This window comes from Clinocottus analis, unplaced genomic scaffold (genome assembly GCF_023055335.1).
Source record: "Clinocottus analis isolate CAN_PGR_092001 unplaced genomic scaffold, fCliAna1.0.p SCAF_3, whole genome shotgun sequence".
Classification (NCBI taxonomy): Eukaryota; Metazoa; Chordata; class Actinopteri; order Perciformes; family Cottidae; genus Clinocottus; species Clinocottus analis.
The window spans coordinates 20,487,212-20,513,799 of NW_027176042.1; the positions used below are offsets into that span (position 1 = coordinate 20,487,212).

General features: G+C 39.5%; 1 protein-coding gene and 1 long non-coding RNA gene across 2 annotated transcripts in view; one reads left to right on the forward strand and one right to left on the reverse strand.

Annotated features, from left to right (window-relative positions):
* The window catches only part of LOC137795966 (uncharacterized), a 41,124-nt gene that overhangs the window by 11,715 nt on the left and 2,821 nt on the right, over positions 1–26,588 (forward strand). The window contains exon 2 of the long non-coding RNA XR_011078564.1: positions 13,880–13,978. This is a non-coding gene — a long non-coding RNA (uncharacterized lncRNA). The remainder of the gene's footprint in view (positions 1–13,879; positions 13,979–26,588) is intronic.
* Positions 7,105–25,063, reverse strand: LOC137795965 (immunoglobulin-like and fibronectin type III domain-containing protein 1). Its single transcript, XM_068593570.1, has 24 exons — positions 24,997–25,063; positions 21,018–21,108; positions 19,572–19,694; positions 19,148–19,287; positions 18,073–18,172; positions 17,749–17,827; positions 17,468–17,660; positions 17,209–17,322; positions 16,605–16,773; positions 16,164–16,436; positions 15,790–16,023; positions 15,415–15,457; positions 13,902–13,963; positions 13,043–13,158; positions 12,665–12,806; positions 12,283–12,576; positions 11,794–12,096; positions 11,287–11,466; positions 11,068–11,196; positions 10,883–10,962; positions 10,521–10,713; positions 9,451–9,747; positions 7,411–7,737; positions 7,105–7,316 (listed from the first exon to the last, which is right to left on the reverse strand). Exons 2-24 carry the CDS (start codon positions 21,061–21,063, stop codon positions 7,312–7,314), a joined length of 3,642 nt encoding a protein of 1,213 aa, XP_068449671.1. The 5' UTR covers positions 21,064–21,108; positions 24,997–25,063; the 3' UTR covers positions 7,105–7,311.

A 26,588-nucleotide genomic window follows, 5' to 3' on the forward strand; every position in this document is an offset into this window, starting at 1 on the left:
ATGTTGTTAGTGTGGCAATCCTTAACATTTCATTCCTGGTTGATTTGGCGACACCCTATTTCCTGATGGTATGTAAATACGGGTTCACCACGACAGGTCCTGTCCACGCTTTCCATCATCCAGTGAGCGACCAACCGTGAGCAGATTTTTATGACGCACACGAGTCTGCGAGCAGCCAAAGCAGTTAACCGCTCTGTGGCTGCTCCTTCGTGTTCCATTATGCAGTATTTAAAACTGATCCGCTGTCAAAAATGGCCTAATATGATCTTTTTTTCTTTGTAGATGTATTTTTGATGAATGATAGCGCTCAGTTTCCAGCTCACTGACACCCACCTCACGTTTCTTCTGACTACTGTGCTTCATATTAAATGTCAAATCACATTTTGCCAGATAAATGCTTTTGATTTGAAGCTCTAGCCCCAAGAAAATGTTTAATGATTAGCATCGGCAATAATTCTTTTCTGGGAGTTAATTCTGCAAAAATGTCATTATTGCAATACCTTCGTCCGTGGACAATGTAGGCTCAATGACCACGGTGTTGCCTCATTCGGTGATAGTGACTTTAACAGGCAGGTTTTTAAAGAGAGATCTTCCAGTTTGCAAACATAAGAACGACATATCACATACACGTTCAAGATCAATACTTTGTTCTTTAGCACATGAGTTGTGTTCAATATTCACACTGTTAAAACGTGCCTGAGCAAAAAGATTGGATTGGTTATAGTTAAAAATATTGAATGCGCTGCTGAAGGATCACAGTATTAAAACCTCCCCCTTTTTTCTTTAAGGGTTAAAAACTGTAACATTATCTTAATAATAGTTACAATATCAGATAAAAGCAACATAGTAAACGGTCACTTTAGATCACACACGCGTTACCACTGCTTTTACTTTTGGTTGCAGTTGAGCTAGAACTTCACAAGAGGTCAGTATTTCCTTTCTGTTGTCAACCATGACAGCCGCCTCATCAGCTAGACCTTTTAACTCTTGAACTGTGCTAATATTTGGATTAAACGATCAGTTTTTGTTTAACAGCAAACCCATACATGTGTCAAAACCAGTTAAAACGTAGTTATGATGTCATTAATTTATTTTAATATCTATTCCAATGAACTAATATGTGTATAAATCAAGTAAGTACATTATAATTATGACAAATGACATGAATGATGATGCCTCAAAGTCAACTGCAATATTATAGTCACCCATGGGACTATTAACATAGTCCCTCCTGTGGTGCTGGAGATAGCAAAAGGAGAGATGAGTGACACATTTTGTCAACGTTATTCCACTCTAGGATTTCAACTGTAGGATGACTCAGCATCCAACAGTGAGTTCACCCAACAGCTGTTGAAATCAAAAACTCCAGCCCACCCTCAGTTGCTCCTTTTTTCCTGCGCCAGCAGCGTCATGACTCCTCATGCTTCATTCACCCTGGGGCTGAAGCATTTAGGAAGACTTTACTGCTGCATAATAAAGACGGGGCAAACTGCTAATTACCACACTTCTAGTTGTAAATTCAGGTCTTTAGCCATATGGAGCTATCTGTGGTCTAGGATTCATTGTATGTGTATAATTATGCCCGAGTTAACTATGCAGATACCGTACTGAAACATAGATCCCATTCAGATTTATTTAATAAGACCACCGGCTACAGTTGACCCTTTGCTAAGCCCCGCCCCTCGCTGCTACTCCGTCAAGTGGTCGGGTTACCATGAAGCCCACGACTTCACTAATTTCACTCCCCATAGCTAAATATTATCTCATTTTTGAAAAGGAAAAAAAAGGGATTTCAGTGAGAAGCAGAAGTAGTCTACCATAAGAGTAAAAAAAGGATACATCCAGGATGTCAAACTGATTCAGCAGCGAAAATAGATTGAAAAGATAAAGATAAGACGACAAATCGCAGTGTAAAAGTGACGCACCACCTGGTGATGGAGCCGGAAGACAACAAAACTGTCTCTGTATAGCTGGGAAGGTCTTTTTTTCTGGATTTTGCCTTGTCGGACCCTGACAGGTGATGGCCCGTATGTGTTTGAATATGGGACTTAACGTCAATAAGTTTGTTTTTTTCAAGGGATGTAGGTCCTTGACCAGACTTAAGTGGGCTTTAAATGTTTCAAAGGTTGTTCCAGCACATTGTGTCTATCCAGCAATCATTTTACGAGTCACCTCCACAAATTGTTTGACTTCCTAGATACTAACAGTTAAAATATGGCCATTCACACGTTTCAGAGGTTGAAGTATATTCTGCTAGCTTTTACCGCTTATTTGTATCTCCCCTCATCATCATCTGTCTACTGTAGTTGCACAACACATACGTAAGGAGGCAGATTATAACGATCACAGAAGGAAAAATAAACAGATTTAATTCATTGAAAAAGCACAACATCAACTAATTACGTTGACAACGTGAACTTCAAAGTGGAACCAGATCGCACGCCATCTGAACGACATCCAGTAAACTCATAAGGCTTGACTCAATATTTGGCGACTACTACTACTGTGTGTAACTTTTAGATTATCCATTCCTCAACACTTTTCCACAGCAGCCCTCCTCCAGTTTGAGGGCGTATATTACATATTCATCACGCTGCCTGTGTCATCTCTCAGAGGATTGGTTTAGGCTCTTACAGTAGATCATCTGAATGCAGGCCGGATTCTTGCTCCTCAAGTATTGATTCACACATAATCCAAGTCTGGAAGGACAGCAGTCAGTCGTTTGCCTCCGCATACCAATCACTCTGGGAGGAAACTGTTTGATTTGGACACCAGCAGACTTCTCAACACTTTAAATATGAATTTGTTGGCTGTTTAAAGTGGATATCATTTCCATAAACCACTCTGAGTCACCAACACGAGGCCTCGAGAAGGAGTGTGAATGGTTTCAGACACTTTGAGTGTTTCTTGGAGTTCTAAAGTAAAATTGGGACACATGGTGTCCTTTTATATGTATTTGTGATCGACTTCACTCCAGTCGAAGTACTAAAGAAATGTTTTTTCTCACATCAAATAAAAGCGGAACTATTTTTCTTTCTTTCTTTTTTCTTCTTCTGCAGTCATATTTTACAATTGTTTGAAAAAGTCAAAGAAAAGCTTATTCTATTCAGCTGAATAGAAAAATGTAGATACTAATCGTGAAAGGCTTAAACTTAAACGGGGCATGTGGTACTTTATAGGTTCATGCTAGAATATTTACACATGCCTTAAGTTCATGAACACAAAATGTTTTTCACGCTGTCTTTTTGAAATGTACCTGTACCTCTGTCTGAAACTCCCAATTTTAGTGCTCGTCTCTTTTAATCCCCGTTCCTGAAAAAGCACAGTCTGCTCAGACTTACGAGAGAAATATGACGCACCTTTTGCAAAAGTAGTTCTCAAGCTGTAAGTGGACATAGTCAGACATGGGGATAATCTAATTAGCATTTATCAGGAAGGGGCGACATTTTTTTTATTTATTTTTATTTTATGTTTTGTTTTTAGGCTTTTATTGTCAGAAAAATCTGATTTGGCTTGTTGAATAAAAGGTTTTCTGATCTTGGCAGACTCCTAAAAACACCGTATCTCCTTGAACAGCAAATGGAACAGACATGAATAAGTCCCTCAGATTTTCCAAACTTACCGAAGGCTTTTGGGTCCTGGTTTGTTTTTGAACTCATTTCAGTGTCGTTGGTTGTTCGCCAACTAAGAGTCTCTTTTCGCTCTTTTGGCTGAAACACAAAGAAGAATTGTAGCTACGTTAGTCTGCATGTGTCATATTCAAAACCAACGTTTTCATGATTTACATGGCCAACATTGAATTGTATCAATTCTTTTGAATTTGGGGGTTTTACACCAGTAAGTATAATGTAAAATCTTAGCAGAAAATCTTTCACATTGTGTTTCAATGAAAACACAAGGACTGCTATTTGTCCTTATTTATTGAAAGCATTTGAACAGCTAATATGTTTGGCCATTGTTTTTAAGTAACACAGGAAGAAAAACAAACTAATGTTATAGATAAACCCGGCCTTGGAGGTTCTCGTCATGGGTTGTCTATGTTACTGGATGTTATCAGCCTCTCAAAGTGGGGATGCTTGGACTATAGCGTGACCTGAGCAGACACTTGGAGACGTGCTGGGACACACAGTAAACGGGGAATGTGAAATCCCACCTAGTGGCTGACTCTGTCCGACTGCCTCTGGAGTCAAGTGGTCGTGCCAGCGATTTAACTGCTCAGGTCCAAACATAGACAGGGGCAGAATGTCTTCCAATCAAACTGTTAAGCCAACGCACATATCTGTAAATCTTTTTTTATGCCGCCATCTCTTAAAAATGATGTTTTGCACAGTGAGGCGCCTAGTTGTTAACTACCAGCAAAAGGCTGCAAAGAAACTTTAAACTCAAAGTGCTCGTGTTGGGCGATCATGTGAATTTGTTTTGTGGGAGAAATCAACAATTGGGACGGTAGTGGATTTATTAATTACATAACAAACTCTCTCTAGAGAGATAATGACATAGATTTGTTTTAACCAATATGATAAAAAAAAGATACTTGAGATAATAAAGGCTTTGACTATCGACTTTCACACAATGCATTTTGGTCAAGTACCAGTTAATGTAAATTACATAAAAATTGTTAGTGTGGTTATGTTAATCTTAATGCTAACTGAGTAATTTGTTTAGCATCTTCGGTGCTGAAGTGATTTTTAACAAGAATTAAGAGGGGTCGCATCTCAAGATAATAGCTATACGGCTTTTTACATAGCTCTTTTTCATTTTAAAGAACGTAAAAGGAAAATGGAAAAATGTGACAAAGAATATTCAACTTTGATAATCTACAAGCCAGCAGTATATTTATATTTAAGTTTTAATGTGTCACACATCCTGTAGTGCAAACGGATCATAACCTCCTGCTCAATCCTTTTGTTAGTCATGGTGAGCCAGTTGATAAGGTCACATTCGTGACTGAAATACAGCACACGGTTTAGATCTTTAACATCCATATTACAGCATTCAGGTCCATTCACTCTTTTTTTTCTTCTTTTGCAAGGTATCAAAATTCTTCTGTTTCACTTTAGTAATTCATGATATGCAGCACAATAACATTTGAGTGTTTTTATTTTTATACCACTGTGCCCGTGGCAGTGCCAGCAGTAAAGTATATTTTGGCGGTTCTTGTTGTTATGGCTCACGTTAGTGATACTATGCTAACATACCAGACATACCATTTTTTACGGCTTTACAAAATGGCACCATGTCTTTGTCTGCAGGTCATTTAATTAAAAACAAACATTTTTAAATGCTCATCTTTTATTTTCATCAGGATTAGTCAATTTTTTGCAGCAGCAGAACCGAATACTTTGACAGCCATGAACCCAATCTAATGCTTATTTAGGATAAGATGATTTTTGTATTTGCCTTGTATATGAAATGATGTACAAAAGACACACCTGATCTCTATATGTTTTAAAGTAAAATGTCACAAATTAGACATGTATGTAGCTCGTCTGTACTGTTTCTGATTGGCCTCTCTTAACAAATGCTGCCTTTCTGTTATCCCATATTTAGATGTTTACACAGTTGCCCTGACCTGTACCTCTTATTGTACTGAAGTATCCTGCATGAGAGTTCACCATATAAGACGCTGTTGTTGCGTTTGGTCAGGTTATAATTCTCTGAAAATGATTGACAGAAGAAATTTGGCATAATAATAAAAAAAATCGGACTTACTTTCAGTTCTTCTTCGTCTACGTTCCGCTATCTGTCTTCAGCTTGTGAAGTCTTCTCACTGTCCAATATTTCAGCGGTGACACCCCTTTTTGTTCGGTGATAAAAGTTTGGGGCGCATAAAGACCCATACATGGGTGAAATGTGCTTGCTAAAAACCCGTATTACAGCAGTGATAAAGGGTGGAGGTTCGTCTTACCCATCCCTATGAAAGCGATCACTTCGCACTGGAAATACATTTTGACTGTTCATTCAATCTTGTATTGGGCTTATCCACTCAACAGTTTTCCGCCATTACTGTTGAGCGCATAAAAACACCAGGTGCAAATAAGCAAACATCAAGATTCGCACTTAAAACTATTGTGAATTAGTGACAGATATACTGTACATAAGTGGTTGATGGTAAAGGCTTCGTGATTTATGGATCCACAATAGCCATGCCAGACTCAATGCCTCTCACCAAAAGCTTTCGACTGGCAGCTTCACAAGGTCTCGTAACAGGATCCCTTTACTATAGACTTTATTGACCAATAAACATTAACTCGAGACATTTTATTTGGTAAAATAAGCTCCGGTTCATACGAATAAATTGGCCGTTCCGATTAGCTTACAAAAGTATCGACGTAAATTCTCAGTCTGTGGTATTTGGGGGGTGGACCTCTGGTAGCATTATAAAAAGATGGTTGTTGATGGCGTGCCAGTGTGATGGACACGTTGCTCAGAGCGGGCTTTGGGTTCACATTGTCGGAGGTTTAACAAGCATGACTTCTCCAGACAGTTTCAATAGTAACCCCAACCTCATAAACAAGGCTGATGACACGTGTGGAGAATAAACACAAATATCAACTCTGTCCATACCTTCAGGAAACGAGGTAAGGACATAACGCTGCACTAAAGATTATAGAAATAACAATATTGCATTATATTGCTCTTATCAGTGTGATTCCATCAGATAAAATGGGCAACTGGGCTGTATGTGTATAGTCAAAAGTATTTAACCAGCAGTGATATACACAAACGGTGGCATCCCTTTAAAGCTATTTCTGTTACGGCTATTTGAATGGAGATATAAAATGGACTCATTTAAGGTTTGCAGCTGAGGATCTTGTTTTAGACAATTTACTGGGAGGCTCAGGTGGATATCCTGTAGATGGAAATGCAATGAAAATGTGCACTCGGTTCAAAAGGCCTTAATGTGATGTGCGTGATGTTGTGGGCTCAGATATTGGAAAACATGTGCAAACAAGACATGAAAAGTCCGTTGCTTGAATGAATAAGTTGTTGTTTTTTGTCAGTGGATTTAGTGAAGAATAAATGCAAAGTTATTGATAAAGGAATAATTCAGGGACAAAACAAGACCAAAAAGAACGCAACACACTTGTCAGTTTCATGATTTATTGGAGTTGCCACAAGATATTTTGACATGTTTTTTCCCATCAGTGTGTCACTTCACTTGTGCTATTATTTCTGAAAACGGAGTATCAATTGTCACATTGCAAATAAATTAATGCAGTCTATGTAGTAAAACAAAAAGCATTCCCCTTCCTTATTGTCCAGAACATGTCAATATGAGGAAAGGCTGCTGAATGTCTTCATGCCATTTTAATCTGTTGAAAAAAAGTAGAGAGAACAATATTCATTATAAGCATGAACCAAAATGGATTATTGTGAAACCATTCCAGTTGTAAAGTTAAACCTTACCTCGCACAATAAGTTTAGTAGAACACTCTGCTTGGCCAAAAGAGTTGACTGCGACAACTTTACAGACGCCGCTGTCTTTTGATCGGACTCTGAGAATGTACAAGGAGCACACCCCGAACGCGTTGGTGATGTAGTAGTTGTGGTCTGAGTTGATGCAGACGTCATTCAGGTACCAGGAGACAGTGGGCGTAGGGCATCCCCGGACAGCACATGTCATGTAGAGTTTGTAACCTTTCGGTGGTGTGTGGACTTTCAGAGGCACCAAGATGGATGGAGGCCTCTCAAAGCTGATCCCTGATGAATTAACTCCATTTGAAGGTATTAGAACTAGATAGGGGGAGAAAAAAAACAACATAGGATTGAAAATGCTATTTAAGTCACATTTCTAATCTTATAAATTCAGAAATGTTTCAGACATTTTCTTCTATCACCCGGCGATGGAATAATAGATTCTGAAGTATCAGAGACTTCAAAGACTGAGCGTCTACCACCCAGATACTTTCTCTGGGATGAAGTATCTATGTTTATGTCAACGCATCAGAAGGCTCACAGTGACTATGACAACATGCTCACCATCTTACCTCACTAACACGAAATGCTGAGGATGGTAGGAATGCCTTTTTTTTAGCTTGCAGGTCATAATTACTATTGGCCAAATATTCATTTTGAACTGATGGAGCCATTTTAAATACCAGGGCACAACTAAAGTCATCAGGATGCATCATCTAGAAAGCTTTAATGTTGCACCGATCCATGTAAGAGACATTGAGATATTTTACTGGGTAATTGAAAACCTTAAGTCTCCTGATCTTTGGACCGACCGATGATGCCACCCTTTTATTTTTTTACATAGCCTACTCGCATGGCTAAAATTGGGATTTAGGCTCTGTACCGAAGACATTTACTCCAAATTTGGACTGTAACACTGATATATTCAATTTCAACAGTTGGGAAGGTTATTTGTGTACTCGGGCAGCTAGGGAGCACATACAGTACTGAAGCTTAACTGTTAGTCATGGGGGAACCGACAACTTCACCAACAGATGGTGCGATTGTTTTAGGAGTCTGGCTAGTTTTATGGTTACTGAAGTCTGATGTTTCCAAACAAACAGAAGCCAGAATATTCAATTACCATCAAGGCACAACATAAGCGCTTGCAGAGGCAAGTAAACTCCCAATTATGGATTGGATAATTTGAGGGAAAAAATATGCGATTGCGAGATCGGCATTATTGCCTTTTAGTCGCCGATCCCTGATACGACTTTATGGTGAGCAACCAATCCGTGACAAAATGGCTAGAAGAGCTAGGTGACGTCAGCAGCATTGTCCTGCTTGGCTAAAATGGACATTAACAGATATTCAATTGACTGACATTGATATGCGTTCAAGCTCTATTCAGTAAAACTGTATATTGGTCGAAAGTCATTTATAACATCAGGATGAATCTTATCTTGTAAAAATGTTTTTTTGGCAAGAAACTTAAATAAGTCCAGTTGTTTGAAGGACATTTTTTTCACAGTAATATACATTTTAAAAAAAGATATGAGAGAGAATTAGGACCCGTTTACTTCCTGAGACTAGCTCTAAGCAGCGTATACAACATAACTATAACTACAAATGCAGAGCTTCTGCAACCAGAGTTGGTGATTGTTGGAATAGTTTTGTTTCTGTCAAATTTAAAAAGAGAGCACTTTTTTTTACAATGAACAGCAAGGTAAAGTTACTGTTTCTGTCAATAGTCTAGTAGCATAACATATTAATTGTATACTTTCAAAGTTAATCAAGTTAAATTATTTTCCAAATATATATTAACTATTTGATAAGCCTACATTTTTTCATCTTGGATAAGTAATCAAAAAGCTTACTGTCCAGCCCTGATCATTAACGCCAGCTATTGTTCATTGGAGTCATAGCTCATGCCTACTTAAAACAGAGTCCACCACATTCTTACAAACAGATTAAACTTTAAATTGTCAGACACATGTGCAGTGCATGCTGCTTTCTAGTCATGACTAAACGGGAACAACTATAATAACCCACCTCTGTTGCTGTTGGCCCCTAGTGTAGGTGACTGAGATGGATCTGAGAGGCCCATATCATTCTTGGCGTAGATCCGAAAATGGTACTCTACCCCGGAAAGGATGTTGTTGACAGTGTATGTGTTGGTGAAGAGGCGGTCCGCTACGGTCTTCCACACTCTGGTGTTGGAGTCGCATTGAGACACCACATAGTAAAGGCGGTCGTCCAGCTCCTCGTCTGGAGAAGGAGCCCATGATACCGCCACTTTGCCGTGGACCGTTTGCTCCAGCTCCACTGGCCCTGGAGTTTTGGGTTCATCTAGCAACACGTGCAATAAGATGCGGAGCATGTTAGAGAGGACTGAATCAATTGCTCAACATTTGTTCCATTTTCCCTCTTCCCCCTTTTTTAAAATACGCCATTTGTCTTAATTTCTTTGCACTGTAACTACTTTGAAACCTTCCGTAATCCTACCATACTTGAGAGGCCTTAAATTCCTCTGTGGTGTTTGGTCAGGATTACACTTGCGTTTGTTCAGTTAATTACATCCTATTAATGCATGTTACACAGTGAGAATTAGGTTTCTCTTTCCGTTTCAAAGTTGTTCACTGTTAATTGGGGTTTCGCATTCGGTTGCAAATACATTGGTGTGTCATTGATATTTAATTGGATAAATATGACCCAATTACTATTGTAGAGTATCGAATTAATGACGTTTTCCTCTGGCCAGTGGAACCCATCTCAAGCATTAATTTGAATTATTTCCTTATTTAATTTAAAAAAAATGTTTTTATTTAAAGAGGATTGTCAAACTTGCACATTTGTCCTTTCAATTTGTCTTAGAAGTATCTTTGTTCAAGTTCTATTGTAATTTTTCTATTTTATGTTTTCTTTTGCATCAATTTGCCTATATATTTTATTTCCACTGAATGTTTTTTTCATATGCACGAAACTATGTCTCGTAAGTGCTTAACTTACTTTGCAACAATCCTTATTTGGATTTTGATGCAGATAATATCGGCACAAACAATATCACTACTTTTTCCAGAACTTTTCTGCGCTCATCACAGTAGATCATAGTTTGTTCTTACCTGTGACTCTGACCTCGATGTCAAATGAAGCCTCACCCACAGAGTTTTTGGCTTTGATGGTGTAAATGGCTGAATCTGAGCGCTTTGATGAAGGGATAACGAGCTGAGACATTCCCTCTGTATTGATGATATTAATCCACGGGGATATTGGCTCATTATCCTTCAGCCAAGTGATCTGAGGTGGAGGTTCAGCCTGGAGATATCAATATTGGGTAAATGAGATGAAGTATCAGACGTTTGCAGTCACGTCACACTGTAATAACTCAAGAATCTGACATGGCTGGAATGGAGGAATAAAATGAGGAATGCACTGACTTGAGAAGATTTAGTATTCATGCCACGGCCTCAGCTTTTAGGCTTACCTCATAGCAAATTTTGACACGTGCTGAATTTCCTGCTCTGACAACAATGAAGTCCTCTGGGTCTTTAAAACAAGGTCTCACTGGAGGAAAACCAACAAAACATGAATGCAGACAGGGAGCAAACATTGCTCTGGATAACATAGTTCAATTATTAATATGCACAGCGGAGGAAGTTAACTGCTTACTGTTGGGGTTCTTTGCACACACCATTGCAGAGGGAGGGCTCGGGTCTCCTGATCCGGACTCATTAATCGCTAAAACCCTGAACTCGTACTCCGATCCCTCAGTGACCTCTTTCACTGCATACTTCACGTCTGAGAAGAAAATTCAAAGCGTTTCAGGAAAAAGACAAAAATCAAATTTTCTTTTTAATCAAAACACGACGGAGCGTCTTTCTGACAAACCTTGAATTGGTTCATTAAGTGTATTCAGGGCAACCCACACATTTGTGTCCTTCTTTCGTTTTTCTAATTGGTAACCAATAATCGGTACTCCTTTGTCGTCCCCTGGGGGGGTCCAGGTCAAGTTGATGCAGGTTTTAGAGGCACTCACCACTGTGGGGGCACCAGGTGGACCGGAGAGTACTACAGAATGACAAATAGTCAAATTAATTGAGGATGCTCCTTATCAATAGTTAAGTGGGGATTAAAGGCATGGAATAAATCAAGGACATCTACATGATGCCACTGCCGGATATTGCAAACTATTCCTCCTGGAGATGGAGCAATCTTTACAGCAGTGATAAAAGGGAGGCTTTCTACAGTGACTAAATAGTTCTGGTGACAAACGATTTGAAGCAATCACAAAACTACCCAGAGGCATTTTCATTTGTTACAACCTGGGGGAGATTTACATGGGATTTGCTGAGGAATGGCAAATGAGATTTCTTTTTTTTTCCTCCCTGCACTTACTCATTATGCCAGCCATAATGCTATCGGCGGTCTCCAGGGTGTCGCTGAGGCCTTCGGGGTTTTCGGCGTAGATGCGGTAGTTGTATTTCTTTCCATGGGTCACATTCCTGTCTCTGATGGAGGTCTTGTCAGCTGACACGTCCCCAAGTTTCGTCCACAGCGCTTGTCTCGCCGGCTGCCTTTCTATGATATAGTTGGTGACGGCGGAGCCGCCGTCGTCTTTGGGAGGGTTCCATTTAATCTCAATTAAAGATGAGGTTGTTTCAACAGTCTCCACTGGACCCTCCGGGGGGCCGGGCCGATCTATCACAAAAATATTGGGTTACATTTCAAATGTAGCAACGTAAATGTGACGCTCAGTAAAGGTGATAGTTGTGTTTATGTTTTGAGCCGAGCCCTGAGTGGAGGGGTAAACTAATACTGGAAATGTAATTTTCTTATCTCTCAGTAGTTCTAACTTTTCTTGTTAGATTACTTTTTTTTTCCTACCAAGCACAATAAGCTTAGATGTGGCTTCTACAGCCCCAAATGGGTTTTTGAGTTGGATCTTTATTTCCCCTGCGTCTGTCCGCAGGCAGTCTTTGAGCAGCAGCCGGCTGTGATTGGGCTCCCTCACGATCTTGACTCCTCCTCCGTCTTTGATCTCAGTGCCGTCCTTGAACCAACTGACCACCAAAGACTCCTGAGGCGGAAAAGGCATCTTGAAAGCGGCATTCTGGCCGACTCGTATAATCACAGGTTTGGAGAACTTGTGAAGGTCGTCCGGGTCAAACTCGGGTACGCCTGTGAAACACAAAATGTGATTTAATGTAATGCACAAAGGTCGTTGTGGCATTCAATATGGTGTGCAACACAGGGGAGTAAATCCTACCTCCGATGGTGACCTTTCCTTGTGTACTCTGATCCCCGAATGCAAAACGATAAACTCCAGAGTCGTCGTCCTTGCAGCTTTGAATTGTCAGCAGGTGAGAGGTTCCATCTTTGGTTATGTTGACCCCGGCGCCTGAGTCCAACTAGCAAATATGATGTTAAAGGGAGAACATTATACTTCTGTGTGTTGCAGAACAACATTTGCTAAAGGACATAAACTCCCACTGAAAGATGCAAGACTATTAGTTATTTTGTACTTTCAAATGTGTCATTTCTAATGTGGAAAAAACATACGAATTATCTTACCTTTTGCTCTCCTAATTTACTCAAAGTAAAGCAACGTGTCCTTATTGTAAGTATGTGGATTCATTGGCCTTACCGGCTCTCCATCTCTGTGCCAGCTGCCATCGCAGTCAATGTTCATCTTCACCGTTAATTTAGCCGGATTTCCACGAAGAACATAAACATCAGAAAGTCCACAGGTAATTCCCGGCTCTGGGCAACATAAAACAAAATGACTCACTACTTTGCACCTTATGTGCAGCATCTTTCAGTTAAGGACTATGTGTATGCTCAATAAAAGTACACAACTCCTAATGAATCAGTTACATACACATGTGCTTTTAATCTCTTCTCAATAAAAGGAATATTGTTCATCATCATCATGTCAATAATATCATGATTGTACCTACCATTGTAAAGTTAATGTTACTCCTTTAAAAAAGGTTTTGAATTCTTCCACCGTGTAAATAGTGAGGAATTGGGAGTATGATCATAATTTTAAAAAAACATCAAGAAACAACATTTGGTTTTTTCAATAAATGCATTGCAAGTAAATATTTGTTTAGTGTGATTGTGTTAGAAAGTTACAGATGAACTCAAGTTACAAAGCAAACTTATGACATCAAAAGCAAACACATTGATAAGCAGCAAACATAAAACGATGACATGAGCAATTTCGAACAGTGCGAGTCTTTGTTCCAAGTATTATTTCTGTGTTACAATAAGATTTAAATTAATATATATATATATATTTTTACACATGCTAGTTATTGTTTTACGCCCTCTTGTTTATGAATTTGCATTTGGCTTTTTGAGAAACTGTTAGAGAAAGAAACATAATTTGATTATATATTAGTTGATTTGAAAACTCTTACGTTACTAATACAAAGTTATTCTTTTAGTGGTTTAATATCTCTGTTACTTGTACTTTCAGTATTGATTTTCTGGCAACCCACCTCCCGCATCTGCAAGTGGCGGATCGAGCCTTTCACAGCGAACGACTTCTTCGACTGATTTGACAGCAAGGACAACAGTAAGTCATTTAGACTTCGTTTAGTCATTTACTTCCTCTATTTGATTGGCTCCCTTGTTGTCGCACTTACCACTTCCTGAGTCTGCAGCTGGTGCTGTTGATTGGATTGAATCACCTATTAGTGATCACACACAGTATGAAGATGAGATGTGTACCTGCCCCCATGAATGTGTGGATACTTTGTTCTGATAAAGGTTTGTGTTCATAAGATTTAACCATTTTTCAAAAATATTCCATCGTGTTGCACCTTTTCGAAATGTCGTTGTGGAGTGGGAGGAGTTTAGTTTCTTTTTATGAAAGCTGGTAACTTTACGGGTGACTACCTTCACCGTTACTGTACTTACACTCTGAGCCCTGCTGCTTTGCTTTTCTAAAAATATTGCCAGTTTTGAACATACAGAGATGAAACGCAATTAGTCGAATCAGCTCCACTCGTTTTGGCTTTTCTTTCAGAACGGCAGCGAAGGACGGTGGAAATTAAACAGATTAATTGGCACAGATGGGATGTTTTGCAAACTATTGTTATCGACGGAAATGGGCTCGGGCTCTCAGCACTTTGAATTATGTTTTAATGGACTTGGTGAATAGACCCTTATTTTTATCGCAGCATTCAGATCTTGAATTTATAACTCAACTCTCAGTTCTTTGTCCATGATAGAAGACCGTTAGACAGGAAAGAAAAGAAGTAATTTAACTGGTACTTTAAGCCAAAAAACTAGGTATTTGTCGTTTTATTACTTTTTTTGATATTCAGTAATACAGATTTATGTATCTAGGTATTATTACTTTGAATTGGATGTTCAGTTCAACAGTTATCCAATTACATAATCAGAGATTGTGCATATTGTTTGATTGATTGTTGAAGACCATGTTTCTATGATTAATGGTTCCAACCAGTCTACACATGCAAAAACACTAAAGCGATTACAACATTAACGTAAGACCAGACAATCTCTGCATGAGTAATATATTGCAGTGACATGTCTGCTTTATGTATGATGGAAAAACAATCATACAAATCTTAAAAACTACAGCATGCTTTAAACAATAGTGTGATTTGTGAAAAAAAATTTAAAAAAGGGCTAAAACATGCAGAGGCACTGCATGAGAGCAAGAGAGCACCATTAAAGCTTTATTCACACAAAATCGGGCACGTCGGCAAAACCCCCTCCCCCGTCCTTTCATCCACTTTAATGTGTGCAGTGCGCAGAACGCGTAGTCACCGGGGACTGCAAGAATATCAACGCAGTATCCTGTGGCAAAAAGCTCAGTCAACTTTTGGAGAAACGCAACGCAGCGCATTTGGGGTTCAACGCAGCCCGAAGAAGCAGCCAATCACATAATGAGCTGACAACACAACATGAAACACAGCCAAATAGATGTCCTGTTCCCCTCAGATTGCATGCAGAGGTTGTCACAACAATTGAAGTTTCTTACCAGTGCTTTCTACCTCTGCAACAGGTGGATCCTCCGCTGCAGCTGCTGCTGCTGGTGCTGGTTCGCTTGCAATTCCTACCGAGCATTAAATCTAGTTAGTTGTTGCCATATCAACAAAATATCATAGCAAGTAATTTATGCAAATATATAGAAAAAGGTTATTGTAATAATGAACCCCAAACCATTTCCTGAAATCATGTGGACTTAATTTAGTATACTGTTGCTGCCTATGGCGCCATTTTTATGAAGTTGTAAAAGAAATAAAGTAATCCCGTATCAAGAGCTACATTTTTGATTATATCTACATTGGTATTAATTAACCTTAACTAAAATAGATGAGTTTCCAATGCAGCTTCCTTGGTCTGCGTTCTTACTTGGCTCAGCGTCTTTTGCTGCCTGTGGTTCGGCCTGAACGGGTGCAGGAGCTGGAGGAGATTCAGGTGGAGGTGCAACTGCCGCCGCCGCTTTAATCTGCTCTTTCCTTTCTTCTCTCTCCTTCACTAATTTAGTTTGCTGCTCTTCGGCAACCTTCTGCAGATCCATCCCAGATCCTCCTGCCCTCGTGGTTTTCCTCGCTGTCTTTTTGCCCTTTTCTGCATCTTTATCAGCTGAATACAAAACGATGAAAGAGACCAATAATTGGCCAGAATGAATCAGGCATATTTTTTCTTTCACATTATTATTCCATTAGAAATCATTCACCATTCTCAAAACATTTAGATTTGTGTTCTGGAGTATGATATCTTACCTTCAACAATAAGCCACGCGTTGCAAGATTTTATTCCCGCGCAGGCGGAATAAATTCCCTTGTCTACTATCAAGCAGTCTTTGACCACCAGCCTGTGGATGAGCTTGTCTTCTGAGACCTGGATATCATATTTATCGTTTTGTTCCAGTGGTAAATTCTTGCCAAACCACAAAATCTTTGAAAAGGGATTGGACAGGACACACTCGAAAACAGCATCTTCTCTCTCCATTGCCTTCACTTCCTGAATCTTCACCAAGTAGTCCACCACGGGGACTGGGAAATAACAAGCAATGCATTAAACATTCAAATGTTATGTTATATTGGCATGAATGATAATTATTAGGAAAAACACTTTAAAATCAGGGCTACTAGTATTAAAGCCATTATCTTCCTTTGCTTTAATTGGCGATACAAATATGTGTGTAAGTGTAACTTACTTACTTTTAAAGTCAGTGGAAAACATATTCACATCCCCGACATCTACCTGGTACAGTCCAGCATCGTCTGGCATAAGGTCCCTCAAACTGAACATATACTTTTTCCCCACTTGTTTAAGAGTGTGCTTCATCTGATCTCCCAACTCCTTTGTATATGGAACCATTACGCCATCCTGCAGAGATAACAATGCACATTACTGTTGGTCTGCTTCAAATTGTGCGTGCGAGGAAATAGCTGAATAAATGCCAATCGTTTGACGTCAACTAGAAAGCATCATAGCAGGATTTGATCAAAGCATTTTCAAACGTATGGCCGTAAACTCTAGGAGACTGTTTATTGATGATTTGTGTTTTTAATCTTGCAGCAAAATGAGGCGTCTCAGAGGTATGCGTTAACTAGTGGTTGGGCCCAATGATGCTGATCCATCTGTCCATCTATTACTTAATTCAGATAACTTGACGCTTATTCACAAGAAATGGCCAGATTGCAATTAAATCAGTAAATTAATTAATAATAAGGGCCTTGAGGATGGCTACAGTTGATTTATTTGAGTGACTTGCTTCTCTTTAGTGTTGTTGGGCTGCTGTCATTTTGTTTTCACACCAACCTTGTACAGGTATATAGAGCTGCTTGGTTCAATGAGGTCCATGTCAATCTCAAAGGATGCAGTGCCATCAGCATTGACCTGGATGTGTTTCAGGTTAGACAGGCTGCTGACAAACTGGGACAAAAAAAATAAGAAGACATAAGTTTTCTTACATGTTATTGCCTTAATTTACCAGTCAACATGTATTTTTGGATGTAGATAAGCAGCTTCAAACCTCGCAATCAGAAAAGGCAAACTTCAAAATGAGAAAACGACAAACCTCAGCTTGTTCTTCCTCCCTTTCTTTCTTCATTTCATTAAGTTTCTTCAGCATCCAACGAAAGTCAGTCACTCCAAACTCGGCACAGATGCCCTCATAGTCTTTCTTGTCGGAGCTGATTAAGAGCTCCCAGAATTTAGGATCGATCTCTCCTTCTTTTTTCTCAGGTTGCTCAGATTTTGGCCGGACGTTACTGGAAATGAAAAAAAGGGAGCATTTAGTTGAGGAAACAGAAATCTTTTGTAACACAGAAGCCGTCAACACTCGTAACACAACCCCACCTTCTTCTTTTTAGTACAGTCGTAAAATTTCCATCGGGGGCTTCAGCTGGTCCCTTCTGGGCGTTCTTTTTGAAACCAACTGAAAGCAGAAAAGAGGGTTTTCACATTGTTATAGAATCCTGTAACTAAATATCAGACACGAGGGACTGCAGAGTGACGAATTCAAGGGTGTGAAGTGGCTAATTTTCAAATTGGGATCCTCGGGTACTTCATTTGGAGTAACTTTGGGAACGTTTGAGTCTACAAGCTGTATCAGATGAAACGACTCTGCAAGATATTACTTAAACTCAGTAGTCATATCTGTAGCGAGCAGACGCTCCTTACCTGCAATCACGTTCAGAACAACTGTCACAATGGCTTGTCCATATTCATTTTTGGCAAAGCATTTATAGGTGTCGGCTTGATCTGGCATGACATTTGGCATCTGGAAGACATAAGACGCGCTCAGTAAAATAGACCCGGTGGGGGAAATAGTTGACTTTGTCAGTTTCTGTTTCCCCCTAACCTTTTTTCTTTTTTTCTTATACATACACAAAGTTCCATCAGCTCAAGTTCACATTATTCAACAGTTTTTTCAGTCCTAATTGATTTTTCTTTTCTTGTTTTGTGTTTTTTTTGGTTCCATTTCTACTTTGTTTTTCAATTTGAAGTTAAAAAAAAGCTGTATTTTTCAACTATTTAACCAATTCTTTTAGAAAACTAAAGATCTCTGGTTCTTATTTCAATGCCTGCCCTATCACTTTATCATGTGGCGTTAAGTTGTTGAAACTCACTCGGATCCCTTTTCAGCATATCACAGCTAGTTCATTGGATTAGTGGATATATTTTTTCTCACAAAATCATATTTACATTTGTTTGTAGCTATTTCCCTGTACCCTCAAATGCAGATGAACCCACTTGGGTATTTCCCCTGTTTGGGAGCTATTGTTGTAGAGTTTAAAATGCATAATGATCTAATATACATCCCAATGGGACATCTTGCGCCAGACGGACCGATTTTGATTGAAACACTGGGAACAATTTCCAGTCCTTGCGCTCTGCTTGATTGGTAAATGGCCCTTGATGTGTAACCGCGTGCCTTGTTAAGCTGCATTGACTGGATATGTTGGTGGACGTCTTCAGTCCATTTCATGTAACAGATATTGGAGTGTGCGCCTCCCAAGATGAGTTAAATCACCTTTTTTATATAGAAAAAGTAATTGTCAGTGCAAAGTGATGGGTCAGAAGTCTGAATGACATTGATATGCTGAAATTGATTTATTTTTTTATTTTTTTTTTTGTCCCCTATCGCATTCTCTGTGAATTAATCTATTTTTCTCTAGGCCTTTTCTTTTTTTTTTTTTTGCCACTCCCTTTCCTGTATAGTATCACTGCCATTTGATAGCCCCTTTTCGCTTGCCTCAAATGTATGCTCATTGGAATTGGGATCATATTTAGTCTGATATCTTGATGTATCAGACACATCTCCATTATTTCTGCTCCACGTTACGGCCGGCTGCGGGTCTCCAATGACGATCGCTTTAAAATAAGCAAATTTGCCTGTAGAAAGAAAAAAAGAAAAGACAAGGTCACCTCACGGTGGAGAATTTGTCTTCTGCAAAATTATATCACCATAGATTTATCTAATCTTATACATTTCCTAGTTTTATATTGAAACCAGTGTGTGTTTAATTCTATCTGCCTAGCAAAGGAGTTTTGGGTGTTTGCTGGTCCGTTGCACAAACGTCATGGATCTAATCCATTATGCAGAATCATGGAAATTCCACCGTATAATAATCTGTGATATTATTTGTTTTAAATGGTTCTCATACTATCGGACCTACCTTCTTGTATGGTCAACGCGATCGGCTTGCGGGTGAAGTCTGGGTGGCTCTTCCCCTCTGGCAGCGTCTCGATAAACTGCGTAATCATCACCCCGGGGACCCTCGATTTTTTCTTTATCCCCACTGTCGGCATCGGAAAGAAATGAATATCAGTGACGGCACATGTGACACTTGAGAAGAGAATGAGAAAGGCAACCATTAATCGTTGGTTTGTAATCAACTCATCACCCTCATGATGATCCATGCTGAAATACATTCTAATACATGAAATATTAGAATGTGTGATGTTACTCAGTATATCAGTGACTTATCATACAGAGCTGTTTGTGGCTCTGCTGTATAAGTCTCGCTTGTGTCACATGTTCACAACATTTACATTTCAATAACTTCATCCTGTTAACCTTTTTTTTCAGTTTTCTCTCCTTGGGAATCCATGCCTGACTTTCAACCTGAGAACAGATATGTAGTGATGCGCCTACATATCCACGCACACATCATATGTACGCTCATACGGTGTATTATATTAATAAACCGATTGCACGTCATGCCTTCGTGAGGAGGGAGGGAGGGGGAAAAAAAAGATGGCTGGTGACGGCTTCTCTGTTGTCCGCTAAGCCTACCTTCTTTACCATTCTCTGCATCGGGATCTGCTAAGGCACATGTCAAAAAGCACACACAGCACGTCAGCATGGTTCTTACATTCGACGAAGGATCAGACTTAAATAGTGAAACTGAGGGACAGGAAATCAAACACAAACGCAGAGCAGCAGTTGGCGCAGCCCGGATAAAACTGAAATGTTTTCAGCATTTAGTTCTGGTTGCTGTGTCTCAGGTTACAGCTATATATAGTACAAAAGGTCGTGTGTACTGTGGCTTATCAATGCACAAACACACACGTGAATATGGATATGCAATTCTCATTTTCCGACGCAGTAGAGCGTTAACCCTGTAAAGTTCACCTGCTTCTCAGTGGCCACCAGTATGATCAGTCCGCTGTATATGTTTACCTGCTTTATGAGCTCATGTAAAGTACTCTTGTAAAGTCTAAATACGGTCGCTAATTGACAAATTGCAGTCTTGAGCTTTTGGAATAGTCAGATTTTAGGAGCATCACCGGGAAAGCCAGCTGGAGTCCTTGTAGGTAAGATGAAGCCTTTATATTTAACCATTTGAAGCCGGCGGTTATTAGATATAGGCTACTCTCCATTTTCTTTAGATTTATTCACAAATGGATCTCGTTGCTAACCTCATTCTATCAATTGTGTTCGACTCTGATCTGGAAATGTGTCATCTTATTACTTTGTCAGAGTCTGTCGAGGAGATCAAACTTACTCGTCACGTCTGTGCATCTAATTGATCTTCAGCGTTTGAAGGAAAAGAAACCAGGCGTAAACTTGATATAGGACATTCCTTCTGTCGAGGATGAGATTAGACTTGAGTGCGTACCTTGGCCGACGCCTGTCCCGTCCGTCACTTTTGTTCTTCGAAACATCTTGGAGCCTTTGATTCCTTGATAGATTCAGCAAGGTTCTCCAAACTGCGATAGAGAACGGTACCAATGAATAAAAAGAAACGGGAGTAAAAACGAATGTTTCATGTATCTGTTCAGAATACAGTTAATAATTCACTGGAAGCTTTCAAGTGTTACTTTGCTGTTGATATGTAGTAAGAAGGATAGTGTCTTTGTGTACAAATTCAGTTCAGGCAGGAGAAGCGCCTAACGAGCCTCAAGGAAGGAAGTTTGTAATGAACATCTCGTTTGGATTACGTTTGACCTTGAACTTGTACTTTATTTGATCAAGTGCATTGTGCTCTTCCAGTTTGTTGAGCTCGTGTGGAGAAAATCATTTTCAAACCTCTTCGAGTAGCTAGGATTAGTTAAATGTGTGTTAATTACTAATTCACTCCTGAAAAGAGTGGTTTCTTGAATATTTTTGAATCCTCTCAAAAGTAGGAAAGTTACAGCTTTTTCCCAAAAATCTGTCACATACATTAATAAAATACGCTCTCCCCAAACATTACCGTGGATATCTGTGTCTGCCATGCAGCTGCTTGCTGTATCTCAAGTGTTCTCACATTCCCAAGATTAAAAACCTCTTAAAATTGGACCTGAAGTGTAAAGTTTCATCAACCCTCATGATGTAATATCCGAGCAGGTTTTAACTTTCGTTATTCAAGTCTTCCGTCACGTTAAGCTGCGGCAGGCTGGCGCGATGTTCAATTTATGACGTGCTTATCAAGTGAACATTTTTTTTATGATCTGTCGGATCCAGTCGCAGCAGGGATCTCTGCTAGTACATGGCAATCTTTCATTGCCCATGTGGTTGCTAAACTTAGCATGACGAATGTCACTTCTCTAAAATAGACTAATGGACCATTAATTGCAATCGCGTAAGTGTTGCTAATCGCTAAAGTGGATTTACAGACATGTTACTATTTCTTTAGACCGCCAACAATACGATAGTCATGCGAAGTGAAGTTTTTATTAGATATTACACTTGCCCGAGGTGCATCATTTTTGGCAAAAAAAAAACCTCCATTTGCCTCTCCCCAATATCTGCAGTATTACAGTGACCAATAACGTCTGTTATGTCCACCAATATTGATTGTAATAAAGATGCAGTTCTATAAAATACACATTTTGGTAGACCTCTATGATACGCACATTACGTTTTGGTGCGTAACATTGACTGTAAAAAGAAACTTTGATTCTTAGAAAACTCCACAGAAGACGATTAATTGCTATTTGGTAGGAGTAGGTTGAGCGACGAGTTTGGTCATTTAAATTAAGATGAGGTAAAGCGTACTTGCTGTTAGAGCATCCTGACTGCTGAGGCAATCATGTCGACATTGCTAAGACCAAGATGCATATAATATACCTTCCAAAACAGGCAATGGAGAAGTAAATATAGAATGTTTTTTTTTTTTTCCAAGCCGTCTTTATTGCCTGACCCTCATCGTTATTGCAGTGTAGGTTAAAATATTAATTTTGTACTCTATGTGGCTGGCAGCGTATTGCCTGGATTTAAAAGGTATTTTCTGTTGCAGCTACAAGAACGTCCTGCTATGTCCTGTAACTTTTGATAGATCTTTGGTTTAAAGCTTTGGGGGGAGAGATGGTCATGTTCCCTCATGTTCTCTTGTAGCTTGTAATCGCAGCAACCTACCGCTCACGTCAACACCACGCCACAGACATACTGTCTGCAATGGAATGAACACAGTACAGCAGCCACTTTAAGACTGTATATAGAAAGTGCACACCAGTCACTGTGGCGTCACCCCTGAGTTTGTGTATTGCCGTTATGAAGCCTTGATTTAGCATTTTGGGGTTCGCCATCTTGGCTTTAACCATCTGGATTTTTTTTGTAACCAGAAGTGACAATCACAAGGTAGCCCCGTCCAAAAGCATATTGTTCTGTAAGGTCTATTTTACTCTCAATGGGAACATCATTTACTAAATGAACATCATGCGGTTTTGGAGAACACTTGAAACTAGAGATTCAGACGATACGCTTATGTTTACCATGTGTACCGAGGTAATAATTCAACTGAAGAGTCGGGTCGTTATCTCAGAGACTTGTACACAATCTGACTTCTTTTAGTAACCGGAGGGGTCGCCCCCTGCTGGCCATTAGATGAAAAGGCAAGTTTAAGGCAGCTCGTGCTTTTATTTTCAAAAACTAAATCAGGAATTTCAGCTAAAGAACTCAAATATTTATTTCTTCTCACAGATGCTAAAATAATTTTACCAGATTATTTCAGTGTTTCATAGGGCTGAGTTTTATTTTTGGTGGTAAATAAGTCTTTTTTTTCAAAGTAATAAGAAAGAAAAAGAGACTCGATCAACAACTGCATGACATTCATCAGCGTGAATTAATGTTCCACTAAACCGTTGACACTGTTGCCGTCGTGTTGATAAAATGGACACATTGAACTTTTCTTCCTGACATGTTTGACCTCTCGCATGTACAGTATTTATACAAGGCTAGCACCTCCCAGTTTTGCCACGTGACGTTCTTGGGTGTCGATGGACCGTGTGGAAGATGAGAAAACTGGATTGTCATACGATATGTCACATGCCACATAAAACTGTGAACATCCCATCTTGAACCTCTTAATATGCATGTAAATCACTGTTGACATTATGAGTGAGTCGTAATGGGGTGAAGCCTGCCTGTCTAGATCATCTCATTGCTTATTTTATATATATATATATATATATATATATATATATATATATATATACACACACACACACACACACTTAGGTAAAATATATTGTAAATATATATATATATAATGTATATAATAAGCAATACACATGACTATTAGTCGCCTGCTATCGAAACTGTTTTTTTTTATATAAACTAAATGCTGTGCTCTGAAATTGAAAGTCCATGCGATGCATTTTGAGTTCCTCTCTCTCGCTTTAAAACTTTGTGTGGTGTGTGAACAGCCTTCTCGCTGTGAGAGTTGTTTTTTTATGGCGTTCACATGTGTCCTGTGTTGCACGCCGCCGTTAACGCTACCAGCTGCTCATGTGACTGGCGCTGAAATACGGCACGGGACTGAGACTAAGAGGATCATAAAATGAATTGGAGGCAAGATGCTACTAAGGGCATGTTCAAAAAGCACATGGCTATCTATGGCGATGACGTCGATGCTTAGCATGTGCCATATCTGAGAGGTTTGCCTTGTTTTGGGTTGTTCACGAGCTCTCTTTTTGCCTTAGTCGCAGAGACATTATGTGGTTTGTATTATTTTTCAGTGAGCAGATGAAGTGGAATCTGGAATCACATTTTTTTAACAGTTAGAAAATATAAACAAAAGGAGGATGTCCTGAAAAGTATTTTTCTTTAAGCGGTCAGAGAAAAAACAGGCAGGAACAGCCATGCAGTCATTTGATGTTTATTATCTAACGATCTGTTTGTGACAGAAAGTAGAGATAAAACTATGAATTTTAGTAAAACATTTTGTATTTGCCAACTTGCCAAAAAACTTGTGAAGTAAGAAGCAACTGTTGCTGTTGTGTACATGAGCATATATTTTCACTTCTAAGCTCTATAAAATGACTCAGATAACCTTTTGACACCTGATTTATCTTTATACCACATGAATCCAAAATGTTCACGTGTGCGTAAACACTAGAAAAATGTGAGTCATCTCCCATCAGGCTATTAAATTATGTGAATGATAGAAAACTAACATGCTGCACTTTCCAAAGCCCACTTCCTCCAACAAGGCAGCTCCATTGTGTTCATAGCAAACACTTTCCAGAGTTTGCCACATTAACTCCATGTTATCTTTGGACTCGAGAGTGAATCGGCCACAGGATTAGTTCAGTGTCGACTGATGCCAAGGCGGCTAAACATTTAACACCTCCATCTAAGAATGGTGTTGTATGTAAGCTGGATGATAAACTCACCTCTGTACTCCTATGATCCTCTTGAGTGGTGCTACTTCCCAGTCTGATATTTGAGTGTTGCCTCTCTGGTCTTTAAGCTATTTAATGCTTACGGGAATGCCAATGACTCTGCGACAAGCACCCACGTTGTCATGACATGGAGGCTGCCAAAAAGGGGATTGCTTTTTTGTTTTTGGCATAAATCACAACCTCCAAGGAGGGGGAGGGGGCAGCCTCTCGGTGGGACGACCATGACTCTGGCTTCTTCTGACAAGTGCACGGGGGACGACTAAAGCTCAGTGGGAGAGCAGGGTCGTCCTTCAATTAGAGGATCGGCGGTTTGATCCCCTGGTCCGTGTCAATGTGTCCTTGGGCGAGACACTTGACCCCCGAAATTGCTCCTTAACGGGTGGTGAATGGTGAGGTCGTCCTGATGGGCAGGTGGCAAGTTGCGTGGTAACCCCAGCCATCACTGTAGGAATACGTGTGAATGGGTGAATGATGTCATGTCGCGTTAAAGCACTTTGAGTGGTCGGAAGACAAGAAAAGTCTTCATTAAGTGCAGTTCTTTACCATCGTTTAGAATGATACACATTTTCCGTCTGAAAAATACCCAATTTTCGTCATATTATCAATTCATAGATGCTCCAATGTGTGCTTTGCTGCTTGCATGACATTTGTCTTTTGAGTTGAGTTTTTTTTCGGACTCCAGATTCTGTTACTTCCTCCATCCCTGTGTTTGTCTTTCTTTTGGCTTGAAGGCTTTTGGTTAGTTCTGTGAGTCACTGTGTGTCTCTGGGATTCAGGAAATATAACATTTTATTGATGCGATATATTTTTTGATTCTGTATCACTTCAGACAAACACTGTATTGGACGGAAAAAAGGAGAAAAAAATAAATAAAACGCACAAAAAGACTTGCAAATATACATTCCTGCTCTGATGCTGTCACTAGTCGGACCGCGTTGGCGGCTTTTTGGCCAATTCAGCATGTTGAATAAAGTCAAAAGGGCACACAGAGGGCTCTTCTCATTTTTCATCTTCATCTCATCTGATCCCTCCAACACACAGGCATTTTCACAATGACATGGCCATCTGGAATGAAGCAGGGACGTGGCGAGAGAGCGTTTTTTTTTTTTTTACATCCGTAGGCTCACATCGTCCAGTTTTCCCTTTTCCATGATGAATGAGACTTGTGCCACCTGCTGATATTTAGAGAGTTATTTCCTTTGACGCAGGTGCAGTGTGTACATGCTTGTTTGCTGTGTCTTGCCCTTTTTAGATTGTGTTGTGTTTTGACGGTGTGAACAGTTTTGTTGTTGTTCACTCTTTGTTACTTTGTCAAGATCGTCTGTCAGACTGCCATTTATTTATCTATCTACTCACAAATTACCATTCATTAATTCCTCAGAAAACAAGTGCTGTCTGTAATCTGTGTCTTGTCTTAGTGGAGTCATTTTCCTTTGACCAGCGCTTTATGTAGTTTAATATTATTTATGCAAATATTTTCTTTATAAAATCAAACAAAGAATTCAAAGGTAGTTTTTTTTCTTCTTTTTTTCCAAATTGCCTAACCATAGAGCAGAAATTATTTGCATTAATTGAATTAGTTC